Genomic DNA, 23471 nt, shown 5'->3' on the forward strand with positions numbered 1-23471 from the left:
GCATGGCTGAGTCACAGACGAGGACTTGAGGCTGAAGAAGGAAGTGATCAGAGCAGGAGGCCAAGGAGGAATGTCACTCATCACTCATGGAAAGCATGAGGAAGGGGGAGGGGGAGGGACAAGTGAAAGGGCCAGGGGACACAAGGCCCCAGAGCAGGACTGTGAGCTTGGGGTTCAGAGGGGCTGATGACGAGCTCTAGTGGCCGCCAGAATGGAAGGAGAAAGGAAGCGAGAAGGTCCAGACCCAGGGGACAAGGTGAGGTCAAGACTTGGAGTGGAGAGGGCAAGACCAGGGGCAGCTGGGATGATGGAGGAGATGCTGAGCTGAGGCAGCAAAGGTCCAGGGAGAGGGTCACACAGGTGGAAGGGCGGTGGAGAGGGAGTTCGTAGGCCACCTCCCAGAGACAAAGTTCACTGGGGGTGGGAAACGACTGCTGGCCAGAGAGGGCTACCCTGTAATGATGCCCTCAAGGGAAATCACAGAGGTCTGGGTCCAGGAGGGTGTGTTCAGTAGAGGACCCGGACCTGTAGGGAGGGAGGGGAAGGACAGAGCAGGTGGGGTGAGAGCTGGGGAGGTCCTTCAGGAAGGTGGAGGTGGCTGGAGCTTGGCTCCTGTTCCTCCCACACCCTTGTCCTGGCCTGTTCTTCCCTCTGAGCCCAACACCAACTCCTGTGGGAACACAGGAACCAAGTCCCTGCCCTCCTGCAGAGGACCCCCTGAGTCCTGCTGCTCTGCCTGAAGGAACCTAGGCCTTGGCTCTCCTGGCCAGGTGCTAACTAAGCTGATGTCAGGACCCAGAATTATAAATAGCTAAGTGGAACTTTGGCTTGGAAAAAAAATCACTCATGCAATTTCCTGCTTTCTGGTTTAATATAATTCTAGTTTATAAGTACCGTTTCTCTCTCTCTCTCTCTGCTTTTGGTACCAAAAGCAAGCAGGGAAGCATGAGACCAGGGCTTCTAGGATTCAAGACAAGGCGTAGTAGACTTGCTTTCTCCTCGGCTATTTTATTCTATCATCTATGATCAACCTCGCAGTCTTCTCCCAGTTTTTCAATTTCTAATACTAAATTGGAATCCTCCTTTATGGCAACGTCTGAACAGGAGAACTGCACCGTGTCTCTATAAATCCACTGCTGTCTGATGTGCTCCAGCCATAGGGGGAGACGGGAGTCCAAGCCAGGGCTGCCTCAGCTGTCTCTCCAGACAGTGGGACTTCATGTGTCCCTTCGTGTCTTCACAGTCCCCTCGGCTGGAGCTTCCTCTCCTCCTCTGGTGTGGCCAACTCTTCACACCAGCAGACCTTACTGAAACTGTCACCTCTGATTTACTTCTTGACCATGCATCTGAGATAACTACCCATTTTCTTTTCTCTCGGCACCCCATTCTTTCCCTTCATAGCTCTTATTTGCTCCCTTGTAACCAACTAGTCCTCTCCTCATTCAACAAGTATTTATTGGTTACTGTTCCAGATTTTGGGGCTACCGCAGTGGGAAATAAAGGGCAAACATCTGCCTTCCTTGCATTACCATCTCAGTGGGCAGCCAAGACACGATGACCCTCTACTGTGGACCCCCCCACTCCCAGGGGGGCTCCTTGTTTCTTGTCTCCCCATGCTCTCAAGGAAAGCCCTAGGATTGCAGGCATCGATCACGTGCTCTGGATCACGCTGTACCCAGCATGTTGCCTGGAACACAGAGACTGTTCTGTTGAATGCGTGAGTCCGTCCAGCGAACATTGATTGTATGGGAACTGCCAAATGGCACACGAAGCACCAAGATAGAGAGCTGTCTGTTCTCCAGGTTCCTGTGCCTGGAGGACTCAGGGTCAGGTGGGTGTGGACAGGATTCCACTGTGATGATGAGGGAAGGACGAGGTGCAGACCTGACCACGCAGCCTGGAGGATATTAGAAGCTCTGGTCTCTGGCTGGGAGCAGAGGTGAGGCTTTCTGGGTGCGGTCTGCCCAGATTCCATTCTCCCCTCCCCTCCCTCGCCTTGGCTCGTCCTCCCTTCACATCAGGGCACCCTCTGCACTCCATCTCGTCCTCTGCCTGGACACAGCCCACAACTGCCCACCTGGGTGACAGCAGCAACCTGGTGGAACCTCACCCCTCCTCTCTTATCCACACTTAACAGAGCAGCACAAGATAACTCAGAAACAAAAGTACGATTGCATTGTTCCCTCCTCATTGATCTTCTCATGGTTTCTTAAAACCCACAGTTTAAAACCCTAACTCCTGAGCAAACCTTGCCCCGCCCCCAGTCTCATTTTCAACCATCCTGGGTCTTGAGACCATGACCTGAAATTCAGTGATCTGGAGGGAGGTGAAATTGGGCAACGGTGATGAACAAGGACCCCGCAGTCACAAAGTCCAGGATCCAACATGAAATAATAGTCCTGGGGATATTACTTATCCTCTCTAAGCCTTAGTTTTGCCATCTCTATAATGGAAATGGCGATAGTAACACCACCTTCCAGGGTCATTGTGAGCATGGAATGAGCTTATTTGTATGAGAAGATTTGCCAAAATGTCCAGCACACCATGCACAGCCAGTAACTAGAGGGCGTTTCCTCATCGTTATTATTGTCACCCTGGTTGACAGAGACCCATGGGCTTGCTCAGGGCTAAAACTGGGCACCTGCTATCTGCTCTTCCTGAAAAGAACATCTTGTGCTCATCTGTCAGGTAAAGAGTCATCTTTTGGTGTCAGTGCCAGTGCATCGGACCCAGGTCCTCCCTAGAATCTCGCAGGCAGCCTCAGGGGTCTTCCTGTCCTGCTCTGATCCCCTAGGAGGTTTCTGCCAGAGCCATGGTGCTGTCCTTTTGGACATGCATTTCTCACTATTCAATGGTGAAGTTTCTCGAGGATCCAGACTGTGTTTCTGAAATGTCTGTCTCCCAGCTTCTGGTGGACTGCAGGGCACAGAGGGGACACCCAGTTAGTGCCAGAGGGAGGGTGAGGGGGAAAGGATGGAGGGCAAGAAACAGGAAAGGGAAATGGAAAATGAGAGTGTGGGGTCTGGAGAAGTCAAGTTCACTGTGGCAGGAAGTTCAAAGGATGGTGAAGAGAGACGAGGCCAGGGAGATACTCTGTGGAGACTGAGAAGGGCTGGGCTGAATGAGTGATGAGTGGGTGGGGCCTTTGCTCCTCAAAGCCAGGGGTCCACCTCCAGAACCAAGCCCAGTGCTTTATGCATACTAAGTGCTCAGGACCCAAAGTTCAATTAGCACAACATCCGAGCAATTGACCAGGACAAATTGGTATCAGGACCACACCCTGGACATGCGTCAATCTCTTGCATTTCTTTGTCGTCTCATCCCACCCTGATTTTCTACTTTTGATGCTGGGAAAGGAACCAGGAGGTGAAAAGCCGTACATCTCTCTGCACATGATTCTCGCGAATGGGACAGAGATGTGGATGGATGAAATGGGTGACGTTCTTTCCTTCCCATCTTCTTCCTCCACAACTCTGTCTTATGTCTCTCCCTGGCTGAAGGAGGTTGGGAAACAGTGGTAAATAGGGACATGAAGGACATTGCCTCCAAGCTGTCTGCTTTAGCTCCAAACCAGAGCTTCCATTGTTAAAAGCCCATACATTTAGCGTATATCTCCCTGACAAATTACCTCCTGCCAAACTGTGAGGCTGCAGCCTCCTCTGCTGCTCTCCAGCCCAGCCCCCAGGGGCCAGAACAGACTGGATCCTCTGAGGAGGCAGCTGCTGCTTCTCTCGAGCTGAACCTTTGTTCCCACTGACTGGAAAATGCTTAAAGGTATCATGCAGACTCAGTGAGTGTCTTAGGAACATGCCAGGGGTCATTCTTGGCTGGAGCTGGAATATTCTGGCCTCCTGACTTATAGGGACCAGACAACGAATAGAGGAGCCCTAAACCAGAGGAAAGGCTGAAAATGGCCATGTCCTTGACATCTGGCAGGAGGAGGGGCAGTGGCCAAAAGGGAGTGGAGTCTGTGGTGCTGTTCTGCTGCCCTGGGCCTCCTTCCAGAATGGCCTCCATCTCCACCTCTCTGAGGAGGCTCATCTGCACCCACAGACAGAGGTATGTTCTAAAGAAGGGGACAGGGGCACTGATGGCAGAAGGCAATCTTGGCTCTCTCCACCCTACTTGCTCTCAAAATTTATTCCTATGGAGATTTTAAACTCCATGCTATCCACATGTCAGCTGTCTGAGCCAACATGTCCCTTTTCTCTGAGATGTCTAAAAACCTCCTTTTTATTCTTCAGGTTTAAGTCTCAGTGTCTGACATCATCTCCTCCAGTGAGACTTCCCTGATGCCCATGAGCGAGGTTAGGCATGCCCCTCTAGTTCCCCTTCTAGAACTTTCTCCATGCTGGTGAAAACAGACCATGCATTAGGTGAAGGCAGAGCTGGTCTTGTCCTCAGATCCTCCGTGTCCTGGACAGTGTCTGCAACACCTCCTCCCCCAAGTCTTAAAAAATGTTGAATCAACAGATGGATGATCTGGTTTCTAATCTGAGTCCCTTTCTGCATTATCTCTACTGCCTTGCTCTTCTCTGCTCCAGGGGCAGGGTCCCTGCTCCTGCCTCCCCCTAACCAGCCTCTCAGACTGAGCCTCTGGCTGCCAGATTCCAGGCTCCAGCCAGGAAGCCAGGAGACTTCCAGATTGATGTGAAAACTTGTTAGCAAGTTGTGTGTAATTTTATAATGTTTCTGGTAAGTGCTAATTGCCTGCTTCTTAAATATTTCTTGTTCTACTGGGAAGCAAAGCAATTGCAACTATGAATGCATTGCTCACAGCTGGCCGCCCCCAGAGGGAGACTGAGTGTCTGGGCTCAGAATGTTCAGATATTGATAGATCCTGAGTCTCCTCCTCCACCCTGACCTAGGATTGTGACAAGCGGAGCTGGAAGAATTTCTGGGAAGTCAGTGCCCCAGTTTTCCCACTGGGGCTCGTGCTTTCAATGGGGGGAGAGAGGTGATGCTGCAGAGGCCCCTGCCCAGCCCAAGGTCTCATTTCTTTGCTTGAATTGGGGAGAGGGGGGCATTGATGATGATGGGCCCAGCTATGCCTGGGGAGAGGGGCAGAAGTGATAGAGGTAGGAGGTCCCTGCTCTCAAATACCTCACGTCACCCTGCGGGACATCTGCATCCTGGCTACCCTTCCATCCAGATGTCAATCAGGTTCAATGGAATTCCCTAGAACCTGGGATCAATGAAGGGCCAGGATGGGGGAAGAAGTAATACTGAAGTTTTGGGCAATGGTGTCAGTCAAAAGAGCTGCAGGCCTGGGGAAGGGACTGAGCTTACAACCCAGCATTTCCTACATGCCAGGCGCCATGCTTGGTGCTTCATAATAGAGCCCTCAGGAGACCCGAGTGGGTTTACCAGTTGCCAGTCCCTCTTCACCGCCCAGGAAACTCTGGCTTGTGGATGAGGAGAGACTGACCCGTGGGGCTCCATGGGAGAGCCTGGTTGTAAACTGGGTTTGTCCAATTCCCAAGCCAATGGGGATGTAGGGAATGCATGCACTCTTGGCACCTGAGCACCCAGAGGTGATAAAGGGGACTGAAGGGAGGCTGCGAGGGTGGGAGGAGGCTGCTGATTGTGCCCTTGTAAGACGTCATTGCAGTTTAACTCTGCAAAGCTCCTCTGAGCACATGTTCTGTGCCAGGCCCCGGCCCGGCCCTGTAGGACTGGAGAGATTAATCAACTGTGATCTTTGCTTTGAATGGAATCTGAGGAGCTGGAATTTGAAATTGGTTTGGAATTATGATTGCAGAGAACTTGGGATGCCACATGAAAAGTTTTTGTGCTTCACCCTGAAGTCAATGAGAAATTGTCATTAAAGTCTCATGTTTCTTTCTTTTAAGTGGCAAAGAACTGTGCCAGGCTTCGATTCCGGGAAGATCACTGTGTGCCAAGTGGCAGATGGGTGGGGAGGGGCTGCTGAGTAGGAGGGCTGTGCCATTATCAAAGTGAGAGGTGACAAGGGACAAGCTTAACCACAACGACTAACAGGAGTGTGGGATGATCTCCCACAGGGGAGCTGATGAATCTGGGAGAGGGGTTAGGAGTGGGGGAGGGAGAAGAAAGCAGGTGAGACGTGGCTTGCTGATGGGGTGCAGGGTGGGGCACACGTGCTGAGGTCATGGGAGTGGGGGTGGGAGATGGCGAGCTTCGTATTTGGAGATGGGACCTCTACGGAAGTAATTGGGGTTGGATGAGTTCATAAGGTCAGGGCCCTGATTTGATAAGATTTATGTTTTTATAAGAAGAACACCAGGAACTCATGTGTTTTTCCCAGGAAAGGCTGTGTGAGGACACAGCGAGGAGGTGGCCATCTGAGAGCTGGAAGAAAGCCCTCACCAGAAACCAAAGTGGCCGGAACCGTGATCTTAGCTTCTAGCCTGCAGAACTGCGAGGAAATATAATGGCTATCGTTTAAACCACCCAGGGTGGCATTTTGTGCTGGCAGCCCTGGCGGACGAGTACAGATTGGCTGATGTTAGATGTGCACAGACTCGTGCAAGGGTAGACAGACATGCGGGTGGGGAACGGATGTGCAGGTCACGCGGGTGCAGGTGGAGGTGGAAGCTTGGGAGTAGATGGGTAGACTGCAGAAGGTGCCAGAATGAGAGGACTGAAGGCAGAGAAGGCAGTGGGAAGCCAGGCAGCAAGCATGCAGGACCGGCCAGAGGTGGCGGAGGAGTGAGAGGTGGAAGGACTCACCCACCACCTTGGACAGCAGAAGGTTCTCCTCACCATGAAGATGTGTGACGGATGGGCTTCGCCCCTCATGTCAAAATCCAGGGTGGAGGGGGTAAGAAGGGAAAGGGGATTCGCCCTTCCCAGGTTTGCCCCACTGGACAAAGTTCAAATGCTTTTTGAAGACTAGAGGGCTTCTGTGATCTGGCTTCCTGCCACATCTGTCCCCACACCTTGCACTCGCCACTGTAAGCCAGCTCATTTCCCAGCCAGCCTGTGGGGACTGCCAGTGTGAGGCAGTGATCTGAACCAGGGCCTGTCGGAGCCATTGGGGCCACCTGGGTGCAGATCCAGGCCTGGAGGACAAGGAGCCTGGAAGGTTTAGATAGAGAGGAACTTTGGTGGCTTTCAGGAGGAAGGTGCCATCTTGGGGACAGGCAGTGTGCTGGGAGCTCTCTGTGACCTCAGATCACTCCTAGGCTGGCATGATTATCTCTGTTTTATGAATGGGAAAACTGAGGCTCAGAGACACCACGTGGCTTTCCCTGGGTCACCCAGCTGGGACCATGCTGGGATTCACCAGATTGATCCATTTCCAGAGTGTGTTTGATCCTCCCTGAACCTGCTGCCTCTGTTCCCAGGACCTGACACATCCATAAGGCTGAGTCAGGCCTCTAAACTCCCAGGCTATCCTTCCTCATTTGTCATGGGTCCAAGAAGAAGTCTTGCTGATGCCTCGTCTGTGACCAGCATTCACACCATGTACCTTTTTAGACCATGTCTGGGACTCACTGTTAACGTAGCACCCAGCATAGTACTGGTCACGTGACAGGTGTTTAATCAATACTGGCCGAGAGCGAAGTGGACAAATGAACTAATTAACAAAAATTCCCTCCTCTAGTGAAATGAAACCCCAGCTCATGATACACGGAGCATTTGATTGGGGCAAAACTTTGGCTTCTATGAAGATTTTTCTAAGGAATTAAGTTTTGTAACTTTGGGAGGCTCTCAGAATAGGGGATAAAAACATGGGCTTTGAGGTTGAGACATGTGCTGGATTCCCAGCTCTGCCACTTGCCAGACTCCTGTGTGACCTCAGGTGGGTTACTGCACCCCTCTGAGTCTCAGATGCCTCATCTACACAACAGCAGCCCTGGGAGAGCTGTCAGCAAGACATTGCTTTTCAAACCATGTGTAGAATGAATTTTCTCTTTAACGAAGGCTTACAGGGAGAGAAAGAGAAGAAGGGAGAGAAAACAGAGATAGGCCCTCCCCCTGGCATCTCCTACTCCATCTGGGTGGTCCCTGGGGCTGCCCCAAGGTTCTGCCATATGACATTGACTGAGGACCCTGAAAAGATGAACATGAAGCTTCCGGCACCTGGTAGGCTCCCAAGCAAAGTCTCTTTTGTCTTCCAGAGAAGGCACACCAAACAGATCGAATGCCTCTTTCTCGTGTGACAGCCCTTCAGTATCTGGGCCCAGCTCTCCATTCTCCCAGGTCTACCTTTTCCTCCACAAACATTCAGGGGTCCCAGACATTTCTCACAGGGATTGGCGGAAATCCTCTCCTTAGCCATCCCATGCTGACTCTTTGATCCCTGATCAGGGAAGAATAAAGAACAACTGACTCCTCGGGAAAAGCTCTAGCAGCTGATTTTAAACACTGCTCCTGCTTCGTCGTATTCTACTGATGTAGCTACATCCTTAACCATGCAAATTCTATTTTACATAGGGTCTCTCTGCTAAATTGCTAAGACTGGCCTTGAAATTGTGATCCTCCTGCCTCAGCCTCCTGAATAGCTGGGATGACAGGTATATGGCACTGCATGTGGCTTGAAACCCAGACCTTTTTGCAATCTCAAGCAACTGATACTGTCATCTCTTTTAAGCTCGAACTATTTGTGTTTTATTTAAACCACTGGGCAGATCCAGGGCATGTAGATGACACAGGGTTATCCCTCCCATGTTTGGGAGCATGCGCTGATAAGCATCCATGGAATTGCAGAAACGGGGGGTGGGGGGGACTTAGAAACTTTGCATCCAAATCTGTTCCCATTTTCAAAATACTGAGTAATGACACAGGACCTGAATCAATCTCTTCTGATTTCCCACTGGGGGCTCTTTCCATGACCATACAGCAACTTGTGTATAACTATGTATCTGAACAGCTCATTCATTTAACTACCTATATAGCTTTGCAGTTTCCAACATTTTGATTTTCACAGCTTTGATCTAACAAACTCTGCAGATATCCCTGTGACCTAGGTTGTATTGTTATCTCCATTTTACAGATGAGAAAACAGCTCAGAAACGTTCCAGGACCTGCCATAGAGTGGAAAGGGACAGAACCAGGATTTGCACTTTGTGACCCATTGTGTCCTCTGCCTGCTGCTCTGCTTCACCTAGACACGTGGCTCCCTATTCTTGGAACATTGCAGCCATCATCTTCCCCTGGGGGACACAGTAGGATGACAGTGTTAGCATAGGAAATATGGGCTAGCCTCTTACCAATTGATTTGTATCTCCCAAAAAGTGACGTTAAAGTTCTAAATCCTGGTCCCTGTCGGTAGGATCTTATTTGAGAATAGTCTTTTAGATATAATCAAGTTAAGACAAGGTCATGGTGGAGTAGGGTGGCCCTTCATTCAATATGCTAGTGTCATTATAAGAAGTGGAGGAAAGACACCTAAAAATGTGATGAAAAAGGTAGAGATTGGAGAGACACGGCTGTAACCCAAGGGATGCCAAGGACTGTCAGCCACCAGCCAAAGCCAGTAAGAGGCAAGGAGGGACACTCCCCAGAGCCTCAGAGGAAGCACGTTCTGCTGGCACCTGGAACCAACCTCCAGCCTCCAGATCATGCTAGAATACATTTGTTGCTCTAAGCTCCCTGGTTTGGTTGGGGAAGCCCCAGCACCTAGTGTACCCAGCTTGGGAACAATACAGCCCCTGGTACAGGAAGAACCTTTGGAGGAGCTGGTGTGTAAGACACACTAAGCCACGCCTCCTTGCCCCTGTTCCCTGCCTTCTGTCTCTTTAGCAAACACAAAGTTGTTTTGAGGACTTAGGGCTCACTTCCTTGGTGAAGGGTGGATGATCCCTGCCCTGTGCTCCCACTGGCTGTCTGGGCCGCCATCTTGCTTTTACATTCATTTGTTTCCTCAGTCTCACTGCTACAGCAGAGGACTCAAGGCCAAGCCTACATCTGGCACATCTGTTGCCCTAGGGATGGTCTAGTGGCTGGTACCTAACAGGGGCTTAACAACTACTGGTGAAATGTCTTCTCCCTTTTTTGGGGGGATGGACATTAGCAGACATTGGCCAACAGGAGGTCTGGAAGCTCATGGAGGGGCGATGGTGGGATAGCACTTGGGCCCCAGAGTTTGTATGAAATTTGTTTGGATGAAGACCCTTGCCTGCATCCTCCTCAGGCTACCAACAATGGTGATGTCTATCCTTAGCTCTATGCTAGAGTCACTCACTCAGCACCATGATATCCAAATCGGGTGGCTTGGGAAGATAATGTCCCCATGTAAAGATTTTAAAAATAAGAGAGGCTCAGATAGATTATGGGGTCTTTAAAAAAGTCCACATGAGCCAGGTATAAATTGGGCATGGGATTTTTATGTGAATCTGGCACTTGGGCTCAACATTTTAAGTTAATTATCTCAGACAGTCCTCAAAAGAATGTGGGAAGGAGCTAGGGCTGGGGCTCAGCAGTAGAGCACTTGCCTAGCATGTGTGAGATCCTGGGTTTGAAACCTGCATCATATAAAGATAAATAAATAAAATAAAAAGATACTGTGTCCATCTATAGCTAAAATAAAAAAAAAAAAAAAGAATGTGGGAAGCCCCCAAATAAAGGAGGCTGGATTTCAGAGAGGCTGAATAATATGCCTGATGAAGCTGCACAGGGCAGAACTGGGATCTGAACCCAGGATTTGTGACTGTAAATCCAGACCCCAAGTCTCTGGCATCTGCAGTGAAGTTTATTGGGCTCTCCAAGGACAGTTACCTTCATATGAAGCCTTGAATCCCAGGGAGCTGCCACTGCCATCGGTCTGAAAGAGGAGCCACATTTGATGATTGGTGCTGACGATGAGATCTGGGACCGATGTACCTGTCAGGCTGTCAGGAGAGAGAGATTCAGAGAGGTGCTCCCCACCATGGCACCCGAGTAAGATGACTCCCCAACTGACAACATCTCGAGATCAGGGGGCTAGGCCCGCCCTGAGGCCCGTTGCCTCTGAAGCTGGGCCACATGCACCAAAGGGCAGCATTCCCCAGCTCTCAGGTGGGTCTACAAGTGGTGGCAGAGGAGAACTCATTGGCCCCGAGATCAAAGGCCCAACATAGTGGAATCATAGGACAGCCTGCTACTGTCCTCTCCCTTGACTACACCACACCACAGGGGCCTTCCTCCACTCAGGAAACGGGGTCACTACTTCTATCTGATCTCGATTCTCTGGAACCTCCAATCTCAGGAGTCAGATAGTTGTGAACATGCTTCCCCTGGCTCCGTGGGAGGTCGCTCTGCCGTGGGGGGCCAGCTCTGGAGTAAACCCTGCTGGGCAGCAGACGCACGCGGGGTCTGCATAGAAGCAGGCAACCATGCGGGAACCCCAGCCTCGCCCTGGCCTCGAAGAGACTCTGGGCACTTCCCATGTGAATTCCCAGTGAGGACTGGCCCAGTGCTCCTCCTGCTTGGCAGGAGTAGAGACAGGCAGAGGATTCCTGCTGAAGCAACCACAGGGTCGCGTGACACGGTCCCTGCTGCAGCGAGGTGTGGGAGCCAGGGAGGACTCGGTAAGTCCCACCCTCAGCCAAGGTCCCAGTGCCGTCCCAGCCTCTGGATCACACACAGCACTTCACTTACATGTAGAGAACTGTCTTTTGGTCCCCATCCTGCCCACCGTCCCCGACAGTCAGGGTGTCGTAGCCCCTCTCCAAATCAAACTCCTCGAAGGCCAGCTTGATCACCTAGGGGGGAGCAGAGGGTTAGCAGGGGCAGGGGTAGCGGGGGAGTCTCCCAAAACCTGGAGGACAGCAGGAGCTTTCCTCATTGGGTCCTGATGTCCACAGTCACTGTAGGCATACGGACCATTTCTGTGCCACCCTTAGGACTGTGAACTATTTCTCTCTAGGCCACATGTCCTCTGGGGCCTCCTGTGTCTGAAGAAGTTCATGGCACAGCTGCCTCATTCCAGGGCTGTCAGAGCAGCACCAGGCACATCTGGCCGGCTGAGATGGGATTGGACTCTGTCTTCACGCTCTACTGCATAGAAATCCCTGGGGGCTCAGTGGCAATATTTTAAGCCACATGTGGAATCTCGGTTCCCTTGCCCCCAGGGGCCTGGAGACGCCTCCGCTAGTCTTTCTCTGCCTGCTTTTCTCTATCCTTTTTGTTTGTTGAATAAATAAATGTTCTCAGAAGGGGATTTTGACAAGATTCCTGCCTCTTAACTTCTCTCAGGCCTGTCTTCAACAAATATTTACCAGCCATATGCCAGGTCAGGGGGCGGAGCTTTCACAGTGAGCAAGACACTGTCCCTGCCTAGAGTGACAAAGGGGTCCAAGAAGTAGACTGAGAAGCACAGTATAGGTGACAGGGGACTACGGTGGGGACTGGGGAGCAGAGAGGAACCTGCCACTGGGCAGGAGAGGAGGCCACTCTGTAGAGGACCTGGTGTAAGGGGTCCATACTTCTTGGACCCCTCTGTAGAGGAAGGCGGCATCTGAGGGAACTCTGATGGCTAAAGACTGTCAGACCAAAGTGTGTGGCTGGCAGAGGGAGGGGACACTGTGAGAAGGAGTTCCCAGGGCCTGCGCTGTGGCAGAGATGGAACATTCCGGAATGATCTGTTTGGTGTAATGACAGCTCTACCAACAGGCACAGCTGCCAGCTACCTGGCTCCAGGGACCACGCAGCTGAGGCTTCAGTGCAAGGAAGTGACTCCAGAAGGTCCGGAAAGCAAGAAGTGTGCCTGGAGCTGGGTCCCAAAGGTCTTATACCTGTCCCCTGAAAAAAGTGGCTTTGCTCTGGAGGGAGGTGACATCATCAGGCTGGCTGCTGGGCAGAAGTGAGGCAAGTGGTGAAGAAGGTTCTGGGCTTTGGGGTCAGCGGAGGTGAGCAATGGAGAGCGGTGGTGGAGAAGACGTCATGGCCTAAGGACATTCAGGGCTTCAGGGCTGGGCTGGGGTGAGGGGATCTGGGCCGATGTGCAGATTTCTGGCCCATCCATGAAGACGGGATGCACAGAGTCACTCACTTCTAATGTTCAATCTGGGTCTCTTTTTGTCCATTTCTAACTGGCTTCAATTGACAATGACCTTCCCTCCCCCAATGGGGAGGACAAGGTGGCTTGGCTTTCTACTCTACAACCCAAGGACTACACGATCCCTGTGGATATTTTTTTCCTTCTTGTGACTGAGGCCTTCTGCAGGTTTCCTCTGTCCAAACTCAACAGCCCAGCACCCTTATCCTGCCAGGATGCCAGCAGAGCCTCACCCCTGGATGCTTCAGGCATCTCAGAAGCAAACTGATCTTGTACCCATTGATGAACCTGGTGCCCTCGGCATAGATGTGGGGCACAGAGAGGAAAATCTCTGGCTAAGAAGAGACCTAAGTATGTGAGCAGGTCTACAGGTAGACACAGGGGAGGGAGCAAGCCCATTGGCTAGGGAACAGGTCAAGGAGCTCTCTGGAGGAAGTGAAGCCCAGGCTGAGTTTGGGAGGTGAGCCAGAGGAGTCCAACAAATGGAGGGGAAAGCAATCCAGGCAGAGGGGGCCGCAGAGGTGTGGAGCAGTATGGCTCTTTAGAGACTTGTAATGAACCTGGAGTTGTTTAACGGAGAGGGAAGCAGGGGGTGGCAACCTAAGGGTAGTGAAGAGGAGCCAGATTATGAAAGCTGTCTTCCACGCTAAGGATTTGGGGCTGTGTCCTAAAGACAGTTATGGAGAGTTGTAAGCCAGGCCTGACATGAGCTTTCTTCTTTAGGAGCAGCAGCACTGAGGGATGTTGGAAACCAGCAATTGCTGGGTGGTAGCGATGGTCCAGCAGAGGAGGCGATGTTAATAAGGATGGGAGGGAATTTAACTATCAATAGTGGGTGGGAGGTTCCTTGGCCCTTTTAAGTTTCCCAACTAGAATGTTCTTTGTTGGCTAGTGGCTTCATCATGGAATCCTCTGCTTGGGCTGGAATCCCCGACTGCCCCCCAGCCCACCCCCCATGGTCCTATCATGCAGAACATTTCCTGGAGTCTCATTATCTACCACAAGGTGGGGGACCTCTGCATCTGCTCCCCATCACACGGCCTGTGTGACCACCTGAGCTCCTGGGCATCCCCACCGTGATGGCCTAATCAGGAGCAGGATTTACTCAGTCTCTTCCCTCTCCCTCTTGCCCCCTGGCAAATTTCTCTTGGTGAGCTCTGACTGGTGTGAGCTCTCTCTGACCACCCTCTGCAAGATGGGTTCTCCCTGCCAACACCTTCTGCTCTTCTGTTTCAGGACTTACCTACTGGGCTGTGATCTGTCTGTACACCTGCCCTTCCACTAGACCAGAGACTCCCAGAGGGCAGGGACAGGTGACATGCCCTCTGTACACTACTGCGTGTCTGTGTGCCAGGCACACGTCAGGGGCCTAGTGAATATTGGACAGCATGATGTTTTCCAAACCCTTCCTGATCCTCCAGCATGGACAGATCGCCAGGCTCTGGGATCCTCACTGCAGTTATCATTTAGAGTAAAGGTGGGCAATCATTTCCTGTCAATGACCAGATAGTAAACCTTTCCCATGGGCTCTCTGTTGGCCCTGTTCAGCTCTGTTGGGATAGTACGAACACCGCCATACACATGTTCTTGAGTAGGTGTGGCTGCGTTCCAATAAAACCTGATTTACAAAACAAGTGATGAACTGGATTGGGTCCACAGGATATAGTTTGCCAATCCCTTAATCCTAGACAAATCATCTTTTCTTATTTCTTCACTGTAAGAACGGACACTAACTCTGTTGTTCCAAGCTGTGAACTCAATGTAAAACTTAGCAACAGCAATGGCTACTTTGTCTCCAGTCCTGGAAAAAACACAATAGCTACATTGATCACCTGCCTTTTACAAATTTGGAAAGCCCAGGCACAGAGAGTTTAGGCAACTCGCCTAGGCTCACACAGCTCAGAGGCAGAGTAGGACTTACACCAGGCAGCTAGAGGCCAGCCTCTTTGTCACTTGGCTGCACTGCCTCAGAGTATCCCAGCAAGGTCTCAGGTCCAAAGGCAGGGACCATGCTTGTCCACAAAATCTCCCTTAAGCTCTTTCCGGATCCTAGCAAGTGCTCAGCAAATACTTGCTGTACATAAAATGCCAGAAGGAGATGGTGGCTTCTGCAGGAGGAGGGGCCTGGGCTCTGCGGGGACTAAGGCTGTGCTCTGTCACCAGTCAGCCTCTTCCAGCCAGACCCTGGGCAGGGGACACTGCTCACCAGGCCATCTCCAAAAAGGAGTGCATGATTATTAGGCCTGTAATGGGAAAATATTGCTTTGAAGGCCAGAACCCAGAGCCATAAAATGATTCACATCACTGGTTAGCACTGCCATGGATGTGAACCACATTTCAGAGCACTGACCCTAACGGAGGAGTTAATTACACCGCGCAGCACACAGCACTGCGGCCTCAGGACGGCCCTGGTGCACCGCGTGGTGGAGCTTTTTTTTTTCCCCTTCTCCTCCGTTTTGGCCATTGTTTAAAGACAGGATGCTGTAATGACTCATTAACTAACATGCAGATCAATCAAGCTCACAAAGCGCATCTGAGGCAGGAGAAATAGAATAGCCATGATCAAAGAGGCACATTTGTATACAGCTCAGACACCCAACTTAAAGCCATTGGATAAATGAATAAACAAACCCATCGTCCAGGACGTAATCGCTGAGCACCTGCCATGTGCCACACAGTGGGCTAGCTGCTGCCCATAAGTTATCTGGCTCGCCTGACAATTCAGCGCAGAAGCTAAATGCCATGGGCACGGTGCAGACGGTGAGTGCCGAGGACTGCAGAGGAGAGAAGGATGGAAGAGGGTGTGCAGAGGAGGTGGGTGTACTGGGCCTGGAGGGTGGAGGAGAGCATGGGCTCAGACCAGGCCAGGCTGTCAGCGTGAGAGGGAGCAGAGAGCAGGCAGGGCAGCCGAGGCAGGGGACGTGGGGCTGCGAGAACAGGCTGCGTGATCTGCAGTTGGATTCTAAGCGGCCGAGCATTCAGGCTGGATGTCAGGGTCAAGTTGATGGGAAGCTGTCATTTAGTGTGAAGGGAGGAGCAGAGGCGGAGGGTCCAGGAGGGAGCTGGTACAGTGTCCAGGAACAGGGAGGGTTTAGGAGGAGCGTGAGCCTGTATTCGTGGTGAACACTGGGGAGGGGACGGAGGGCTGGAGTCTAGACCCTCACAACACCTGCTCTGGGATGGAGTGGACCTTGAGGGACTGCACCTGGGCCCTGGGGAACATTCCCCCTTCCTAAGCTCAGTCCAAGACCAGCCAAAGGACTGGGCTCCAGGCCTGCCGTCCTGCGCCCAAGGTCTGGGTGAGACTGCTGAGGATCCCACAGCTCAGGTGGTTGTTTGGGAAGCCGAGTCCCCGCGGACCTGGACCAAGGCTGTTTTGTCTCATGAGTGTTTTTCTACAACAGCCTCTAACCGGGGGCTCTGCCTCTGGGGCCCATCCTTCACTCTGTTCCCCAAACTCCCAGCGCCTCACCATCCCCTAGAGCAGGGACTGGAAACCGTGGCTTTCAGGCCAAATGGGGCTCTCAGCCTGTTTTCACGCGGTCCCTAGAGTTTACATTTTTTTTTTTTTTTACATTTTTAAAGAGTGAAAAAACAACACCCTGCAACAAAGAACTCATATGGTCCTCAAAGCCTAAAATATTTATTATATAGCTTTTTACAGAAAAGTTTGCTCTCTTCTGCTCTACAGCAATGGTTTTCAGACTGGGTTCCCAGGCACCCCAGGATTTCATAAAGGTGCTTCAGGGACCACCTCAAGTTGGAGAACAAGCAAGAACTGGCAGGGCCCTGCTTCCATCAATATGGCTCCCTTTTGAGACAGTTCACATTGTGGGATTCTTTGACAGACATGTAGTTGCTTACTTAATGTTTTTCCCTGTACTCGCTCTTTCCTAGGGGAACCCTGGCTTTCTGGGAGTGTGGCATTGTACTCAGCCAACTTTGTAGCTAAGGATGGATCCGTGACAGAATTCTGAGCAGTAAGACTGAGCTAGTGAGTCCTCAGGACATTCTCCCATCTTTCTCTTTGCTTTTCCTGGAATACAAATGTGAGGCCTGAGATGGGACAGCCTTTTTGTGATCATGAGGAGGAGAATCACATACAAAGAATGATAGAGTGGAAAATACAAGATCCTGGAGCCTGAGGGAACTGCCAAACCAGCCCAGACTGTCTCTGGATCTTTGGTTTGCGGAGAAAATAAAATACGTGTTGTTTAAACTTCAGGGGAGGAGTTTGGCTTTTCAGAGCTCCTCCCCCAATCCCATGCCAATTCTCCCTCCTTCACAGTTCCCCAGAACTCATCTCTGAGCTCCAGAGGGTCGACCTTGGCCCCTTAGCCCTCTGCAGGCTAACGCTGTGGTTAGTGGGATTCAGCTCCTGCAGGGGAGGGGACTGGCTCTTCCTGGGTACAACCTGAAGGGTGCCTCCTGCCTGGGGTCAGAGCAGGGCTGGAGAAGGAGCTCCTGGGGGTGGAAGAGGGAGGCCAAGGTGGAGGCTGAAGACTGAAATCTCAGGCGCTCCAAGAAAAGCCTCCCTCCTGGGGTAGGGACTGAGAACTCCCAGAGGTTCTGGAACTTCCGTCAGTGCCTTGGGTTAGTTTCAGTGGTTCTGAAAGCAGTTGACCGTCTCATCCCCGTTTCCTTCACTCCTGATTGAGTGGCTCATCCACCCACCCAGTCATTGCACAGTTAACACGCATTTGCAGGTGCTGGGCTTTGGGGAGACATGGGCAGGCAGGATGAATGGGCCATGGACCTCAGACACCTCACGTGGGAGAGGAGGCCACAGAGGGCCTTAAGTACATGGAAAATCTATGGTATGTGAAGGGCTCCACAGCACGGGCAGGGGGCAAATCTAAGGGGCACAATCTTAGCCAGGAGAGCAGGTAGGTGTGTCTCCAGCAACAGGAAGAGTGTGTGGATGCACCAGGGCCTCGGCCAGGCTGGGGCTGGAGGAACGCCCCCAAGTGAGGTAAAGGGAGACCACTGTGTAAAGGAAAGGAATCAGGTTTAGGAGTTGGGGGAGGCCATTAAAGGGTCCCTCTGGAGCTCCCTAGGCAGGAGGAGCAGGCATCAGCAGCATCCAGGGGAACCTCTCTGATCACCAGCATCTCACACAGGGCTGGCACAGGAGAGAGGTGGGTAAATGTTTGTTGATTGAATAAGTGAGAGAACAAGTGGACCATTTATACTCATGGCGATCACTTGCCTGGAGAGAGAGCTCTTCCTTGCTCTTTGCAGTCTGCAAAGTGGAGAGAGGCTGGATTCACTCCAGGAGTGAATAATCAAAATGTTGTTATCTTTGACTTTGAAGTTCAAGGAATGGGCTTTCCTTTCCCTACTTCTTCGAGGTCCCTCCTTCTGCCCTCCCCTCCTCATTCTCTCCCTCTCTCGGGCCTGTCTTGCCTTCTTTTCTAGCAAGGGTGGACTGACTTTCCCGATCCAATTCAGAGGCTCCTATGCAAATTGAATCACGTGTCTGCAGTTCATACTGAGAAGTTGGAAAATAGAGGCAGATGTGTGCAGGTGGGGGGCCCCCGACACCCGTCTGGGTTTCAGTCCTGACCGCAGAAATGTCAGGAGCTCTTCTGGCTTCGTCCCTGAGGCTGAGCCGAAAGGTCCTCACAAGAGGAGGCCCCAGGACCACGGCCTGACCTCAAGCCCAACATGGGTGGAGATGGCACTGGGGCTGCTCCTCCTTCCCCGAGCTCCTCTCTGCAGAGCCTGGTGCTGATGGGGGGAGAAAATAAACAAAACCCCACCCCTGCCTGCAGGGTGCTCCAGGCTGTGGGGGAAATAGATGCTAAACACAGCACAACATGATAGGCAGGCAAACCAAAGGTGCCCAGAAAGGCTGGAGGACAGAGCAAGGGGCAAGAGCTGGTGGAGTCCAAAGGCTTCTGGGAAGAGGACTGTATCTTCTGGGAGTGGGTAGCGGGGACAGGATTGCCTGGAGGAGAAGGGAAGGCCCGCTGGACAACAGTGCCCAGGCAGAGCTCTTAAAGGGCCAGGCATGCCTATGAACCAGAGTTCAATGTGGCTGAAGCTGGGGCTGCCTGAAGGGAGTTGGGGGCTGGGCCTGGGGGATGGCCTATGTTTTGCTGGAAGGAAGGGACTGTGATTTCTCATGTAAGCCTGGCTGGTCAGGGTCACCAGATGCTCTTTAAAATAAAGCTACCAAGCATTAGCCCCAGACCCCCTGAATCATATCTTTGGGAGAGGATTAACCTTTAAAGTCTCCCCAGGTATTTTGGCTGATGAGTCAAATTTGGCAGGCAGATATTATATTAATATTAACATCCGATAAATATTGCAAGGACAAAGAGGAGCCCAGCTGCTGGAGGAGGGTGAGCACTGCCCAGGGTCATCCCTATCAAGGGAGAGGAGGGAGGCTGCATGTGCAGGAGGCCAGCATCGTTGCTCTGAGGCTTCTTTTTCCTTTCCTTGAATCCACCAAGCCTCTAGAATGGATTAGGGTGCTTTTATTTTACTGAGTATAGTTAAACTGTGAGCTTTCCTCCCCAGTGTGAACAGGTTTCTGGTTGTGCTCAGCTAAGACGAGGTTCCCGCATCAGGTTCTTGACCGTTGTCACATCAGAGCCTCTGCTTTCCTCTCCTGGGGCCCAGGACATTCCCCAGTCCCTTGAGGCACAGCTGGAGGAGGTCCTACAAGGGAGATGGAGTTCCAGGAGGAATCCTCATGTCCACCCAAGTTCAAGTGCCTGAGGTGCATAATCCTTCCTTGATCCTGAGGGGACCAGGGACGTGCGTCCCACTCCACACTCCTGCGGGTAAAGTGCTCAGCCCTGCTCATGACAGCATCACCTCTCCCTGAAAAGGGACCCCTGCATCCTGGACCCCATTTTCTTCTCACTTCCTCCAGAACTTTCCTTCTGTCCACTTTCTCCCACATTGTCACCATCTCGGTCCCCTTGCTCTCTCTGGTCTCAGCCTGCACACAATTTTATTTCCAATATATCAACAACCTGACATCTTAGACTGTCCTCAAGCTTTCTCTCCATCTCCTCCCTCACATGCTATTGCCCAAATATGTCCAAAGGGCTGTCTATACTCATGGCCTCTGATGCTCACCTCCCACCAGCCTGCTCCCTGTCCAGAGCTATCTGTTGCTAACCCCAGAGCTCCATTCTGAAGGGTCTCCTGCCAAGGCCAAAACCAACAGTCTCTTTCAGTCCTCTTCCATCAAACACATCCTAGTTGCAAATGTCCTGTTTCTGCGTCATATTTTCTTCCTATCTCTCCAACCACTCCTTCTGTTTCTTACACCTATAAGCATGGTTCCCAGATCCATTCTAAATCTTCTTATTCTCTTCATTCTTTCAAAAAAATGTTATCCATTTCTTAGGCTACAATTCCTATCCATGTGCTAAAGAGATAATGCCCAAATCTTTCTCTTGAACCCAGATGTATTCAGAGTTTCCACCCAATATATCCAAATGCTATTGGATGAACCACAGATACTTCAGGTAGACCATATTCATTTCCCTTTTGGCCTTGCAAAGCCTGTTTTTCCTTTTGCATTCCCTTTTAAACTCTCCCATTAGTCCAAGCTAGAAGTACTGAGTCATCATTCATTTATTCACTGACTAAATACATACTGAGTGCCTACTGTACGTCAGGCATTGTGTTGGTCCTTTGAGATACAATGTCAAGTTCAACTTCTCCTCCCTCAACCCCTACATCCCATCAGACACCAAGTTGCATTCCATCTCCTCAATCTCTCTCATCTGTTTCTTGCTCCATATCTGCAAAACCTTGGTGGATGCCTCTGTTTTCTCTCCTTGGGTAGCTGGTCTTTCTCCCCTCCTTCCCCAGTATCCTCCTCTAGTTCCCTTCAGTGCTGCCAGAGTGATCTTCTGAAATCTCGAGACTTTCCCACTATTGCTCAGTTAGAAGAGAGGAAGAGGGCATGGCTCTGGTGCTTTCTAGCTCATTCCAGTGCTCCTAATTCCAGTTCTTCCGTCTTCTCTGAGACCTTGTTCCATCCAACAGCACAGCATGGCTACTTAAGTGACTCAGCTCTGGAGCCAGAAAGAGTTGGTTTCAATCTGGCTTTACCAATTCCTGGCTGAGAGCTATGCCTGTTTCCTGACCTTTGACCTCTCCATGATCCAGTTTCCTCATCTCTCAAGTAGGTCTATTAAAAGCAAGTTCATTGTGCTATTAAGAGAATGAAATAAAATCATTTACACAGAGGGCTTAGCTCAGTAGTTGGCACAGGGTAGACATTATTCAATAAAAGCTATTACTGTTGTTAACAACAGTCTAACACTTCCAGCTTTAAAAATGTCTGTTTCAAAATAAGACCCAAACATCTTTGTCAGGCAGGCAGGCTCCTGTGGTCTGGATCCTGGTGATCCTCCGTCTTTACCTTGATGCCAGCATGTTGAACTATTTTCAGTTCTAAGACACCGTTCCAAACCTCAGGGTCTTTGCCCGCACGTCCACTTTGAGACACTGATTTCCAAGCCCACTCATCCTTCAGGACTGTCCTCAAATGTCACCACCTTTCTGAAAACTTCCCTGACCTTCCCATTAGTGGTTCCTTCCTGGATTTCCCCTAGTACTCTGGATACACTGCCATCAGAACTTGCTTGAATTCTATTTTTTATGTACATGCCATCTTCAGTCCTCTATGTGAGATCCTCAGAGGCAGAAGTTGTGCCTGTATTCAGTGAATGAATGAATGAATGCTCATCTCTTAAAACATACTGCCAACTGTTCTTTTCTAGCTGAAAGAGATACCTGGGGTGGGGGTGGCAGGACATGCCCATGTCTCGCGTGTGGACCAGTGCCATCACAGGGTTAGGAACTGCTCCTGCTTCCCCCATTGTATGACCCCTTAGTCTTAGTTTCTACACACTCCTAGTTGCATTGTGGCCTATTGCTCCCCACCTGGTGCCAGGATAGGATGGGGCTCCCTCAGCACTTCCCAAAGACCACCAAGGACCCTTGGAGATGCTGGGAACACTCTTTGCATCTAAGGGAGTATCCTTCAAAGGGATGGGCTTCAGAAGCCCAGGCTGATGTGATGTCTCCAGGAATGTCTGAGAGTGACCAGCAAGGCCACTGACCTCCACACACTGGCCTAGTAGAGGCCTAATTGGAATGAATCAAATTGTTTCTTAGGAAATTCCCAGGCCTTGCCTAGAATTCCCCCAGATCTCATCAATATCAAACAAAGATAAGTGTCTTTGACAATGCCCAAGGAAGAGCCCTCTGGTCAACAATCCAATAACCTCATGGTAGAAAGTCCTTATTTTGGTCTTGCCTCCACTCTCACCCGGTGTGGCTGAAGCATCCTTCCCCAAGACTAGGTTCACCATGAAATGGTTTAAGAAGAAGCGAGTCCTTTGTAAAATGCTGTGCAGAGGAGATCTGCTTCCAGTGTTTCAGTACTGTGGCCTCGGGCACTTGAACCAAAGGATTTTGAAATGTTAGGTAAAATTTAGAAAGAGAAAAACATCTTTTTACAAGTTAGTGTTATGGTTTGAATAGTACGCTCCCAAAATTGAGATGCCGAAGCCCAAGTTCCCCACCTGACTGCATTTGGAGATGAGGCCTTTGGGGAGGAAGTTGAGGTTAAATGAGGTCAGAGGGGCCAAGTCCTAATGAGAGAGGATTGATATCCTGTGCAGGGAGGAGGAGAAGGCAGAGGGCTGTCTCCACCAGCGCATGGAGGAAAAGCCATGTGAGGGCATGGGAGGAGGCGGCCTCAGCAGAAAACAAATCTACCAGCACCTCGATCCTGACTTCCAGCCTCCAGAAATGGAAGAAAATGAATGTAGTTTAAGTGACTGCCCGGCTGGGGTGTCCTGTTACAGCAGTCTGAGCAGACTCACCTCAGGAGGAATTCTGGGAGCCCACCGCACAGGGAGGGTAGGGACCCAAGGTGGAACTCGGAGCATGAGGTCGGCTTTGGCCTTGAGTGCATGATAAAAAGCTGGTGAATTCATCTATCAAAATGAATTCTACTGTCATGTACAACTAAAAAGATTCAATCAATAAAAAAGGAGAGTGAAATTAAAAAAATAAAAATCTGATGAAGCACCACTTTGGTTTTCTTGGATTCATGGAGAAGAAGGGACAGGAGCCAAAGGCCAGGGCCTTCAGGGTACAGATTCTATTAAGACACACCTGCATAGGATGGGGGGGAGGGGGGGGAACTAGGAACAAGCCTGTCTGCCTTCTCTCACACGTCCCTACCACTCTCTGGGAAGACCTGGAGGCTCCTTCTCCGTTGACAGGGAAAGGAGAGAAAATAGAAAACTTCTGCTGAGAATCCATAACTGCTCCTGGTTGGCAGCCTCTATGTTACTTGGGGGGTTTAAAACCCTCATGCTGAGAACTTGGTCTGCAGGGGTTTCTGTCTAGTGATGACCTCAGCACCAGGCAGAAGAAAATGCAGACCTCCTCTGCAAGAAACCACCTTCTACTCAGGTCACAAAGGATTTCCAAAGAGCTAGTTGATGATTCTAGTCACACA

General features: G+C 51.0%; 1 protein-coding gene across 1 annotated transcript in view; it reads right to left on the reverse strand.

Annotated features, from left to right (window-relative positions):
* The window catches only part of Csmd2 (CUB and Sushi multiple domains 2), a 539902-nt gene that overhangs the window by 220624 nt on the left and 295807 nt on the right, over nt 1–23471 (reverse strand). The window contains exons 11-12 of the mRNA XM_027937327.2: nt 11566–11669; nt 10705–10817 (exon numbers count right to left, since the gene is read on the reverse strand). Coding sequence (XP_027793128.2) covers nt 10705–10817; nt 11566–11669 — 217 coding nt within the window. The remainder of the gene's footprint in view (nt 1–10704; nt 10818–11565; nt 11670–23471) is intronic.

This window comes from Marmota flaviventris, chromosome 10 (genome assembly GCF_047511675.1).
Source record: "Marmota flaviventris isolate mMarFla1 chromosome 10, mMarFla1.hap1, whole genome shotgun sequence".
Taxonomy (NCBI): domain Eukaryota; kingdom Metazoa; phylum Chordata; class Mammalia; order Rodentia; family Sciuridae; genus Marmota; species Marmota flaviventris.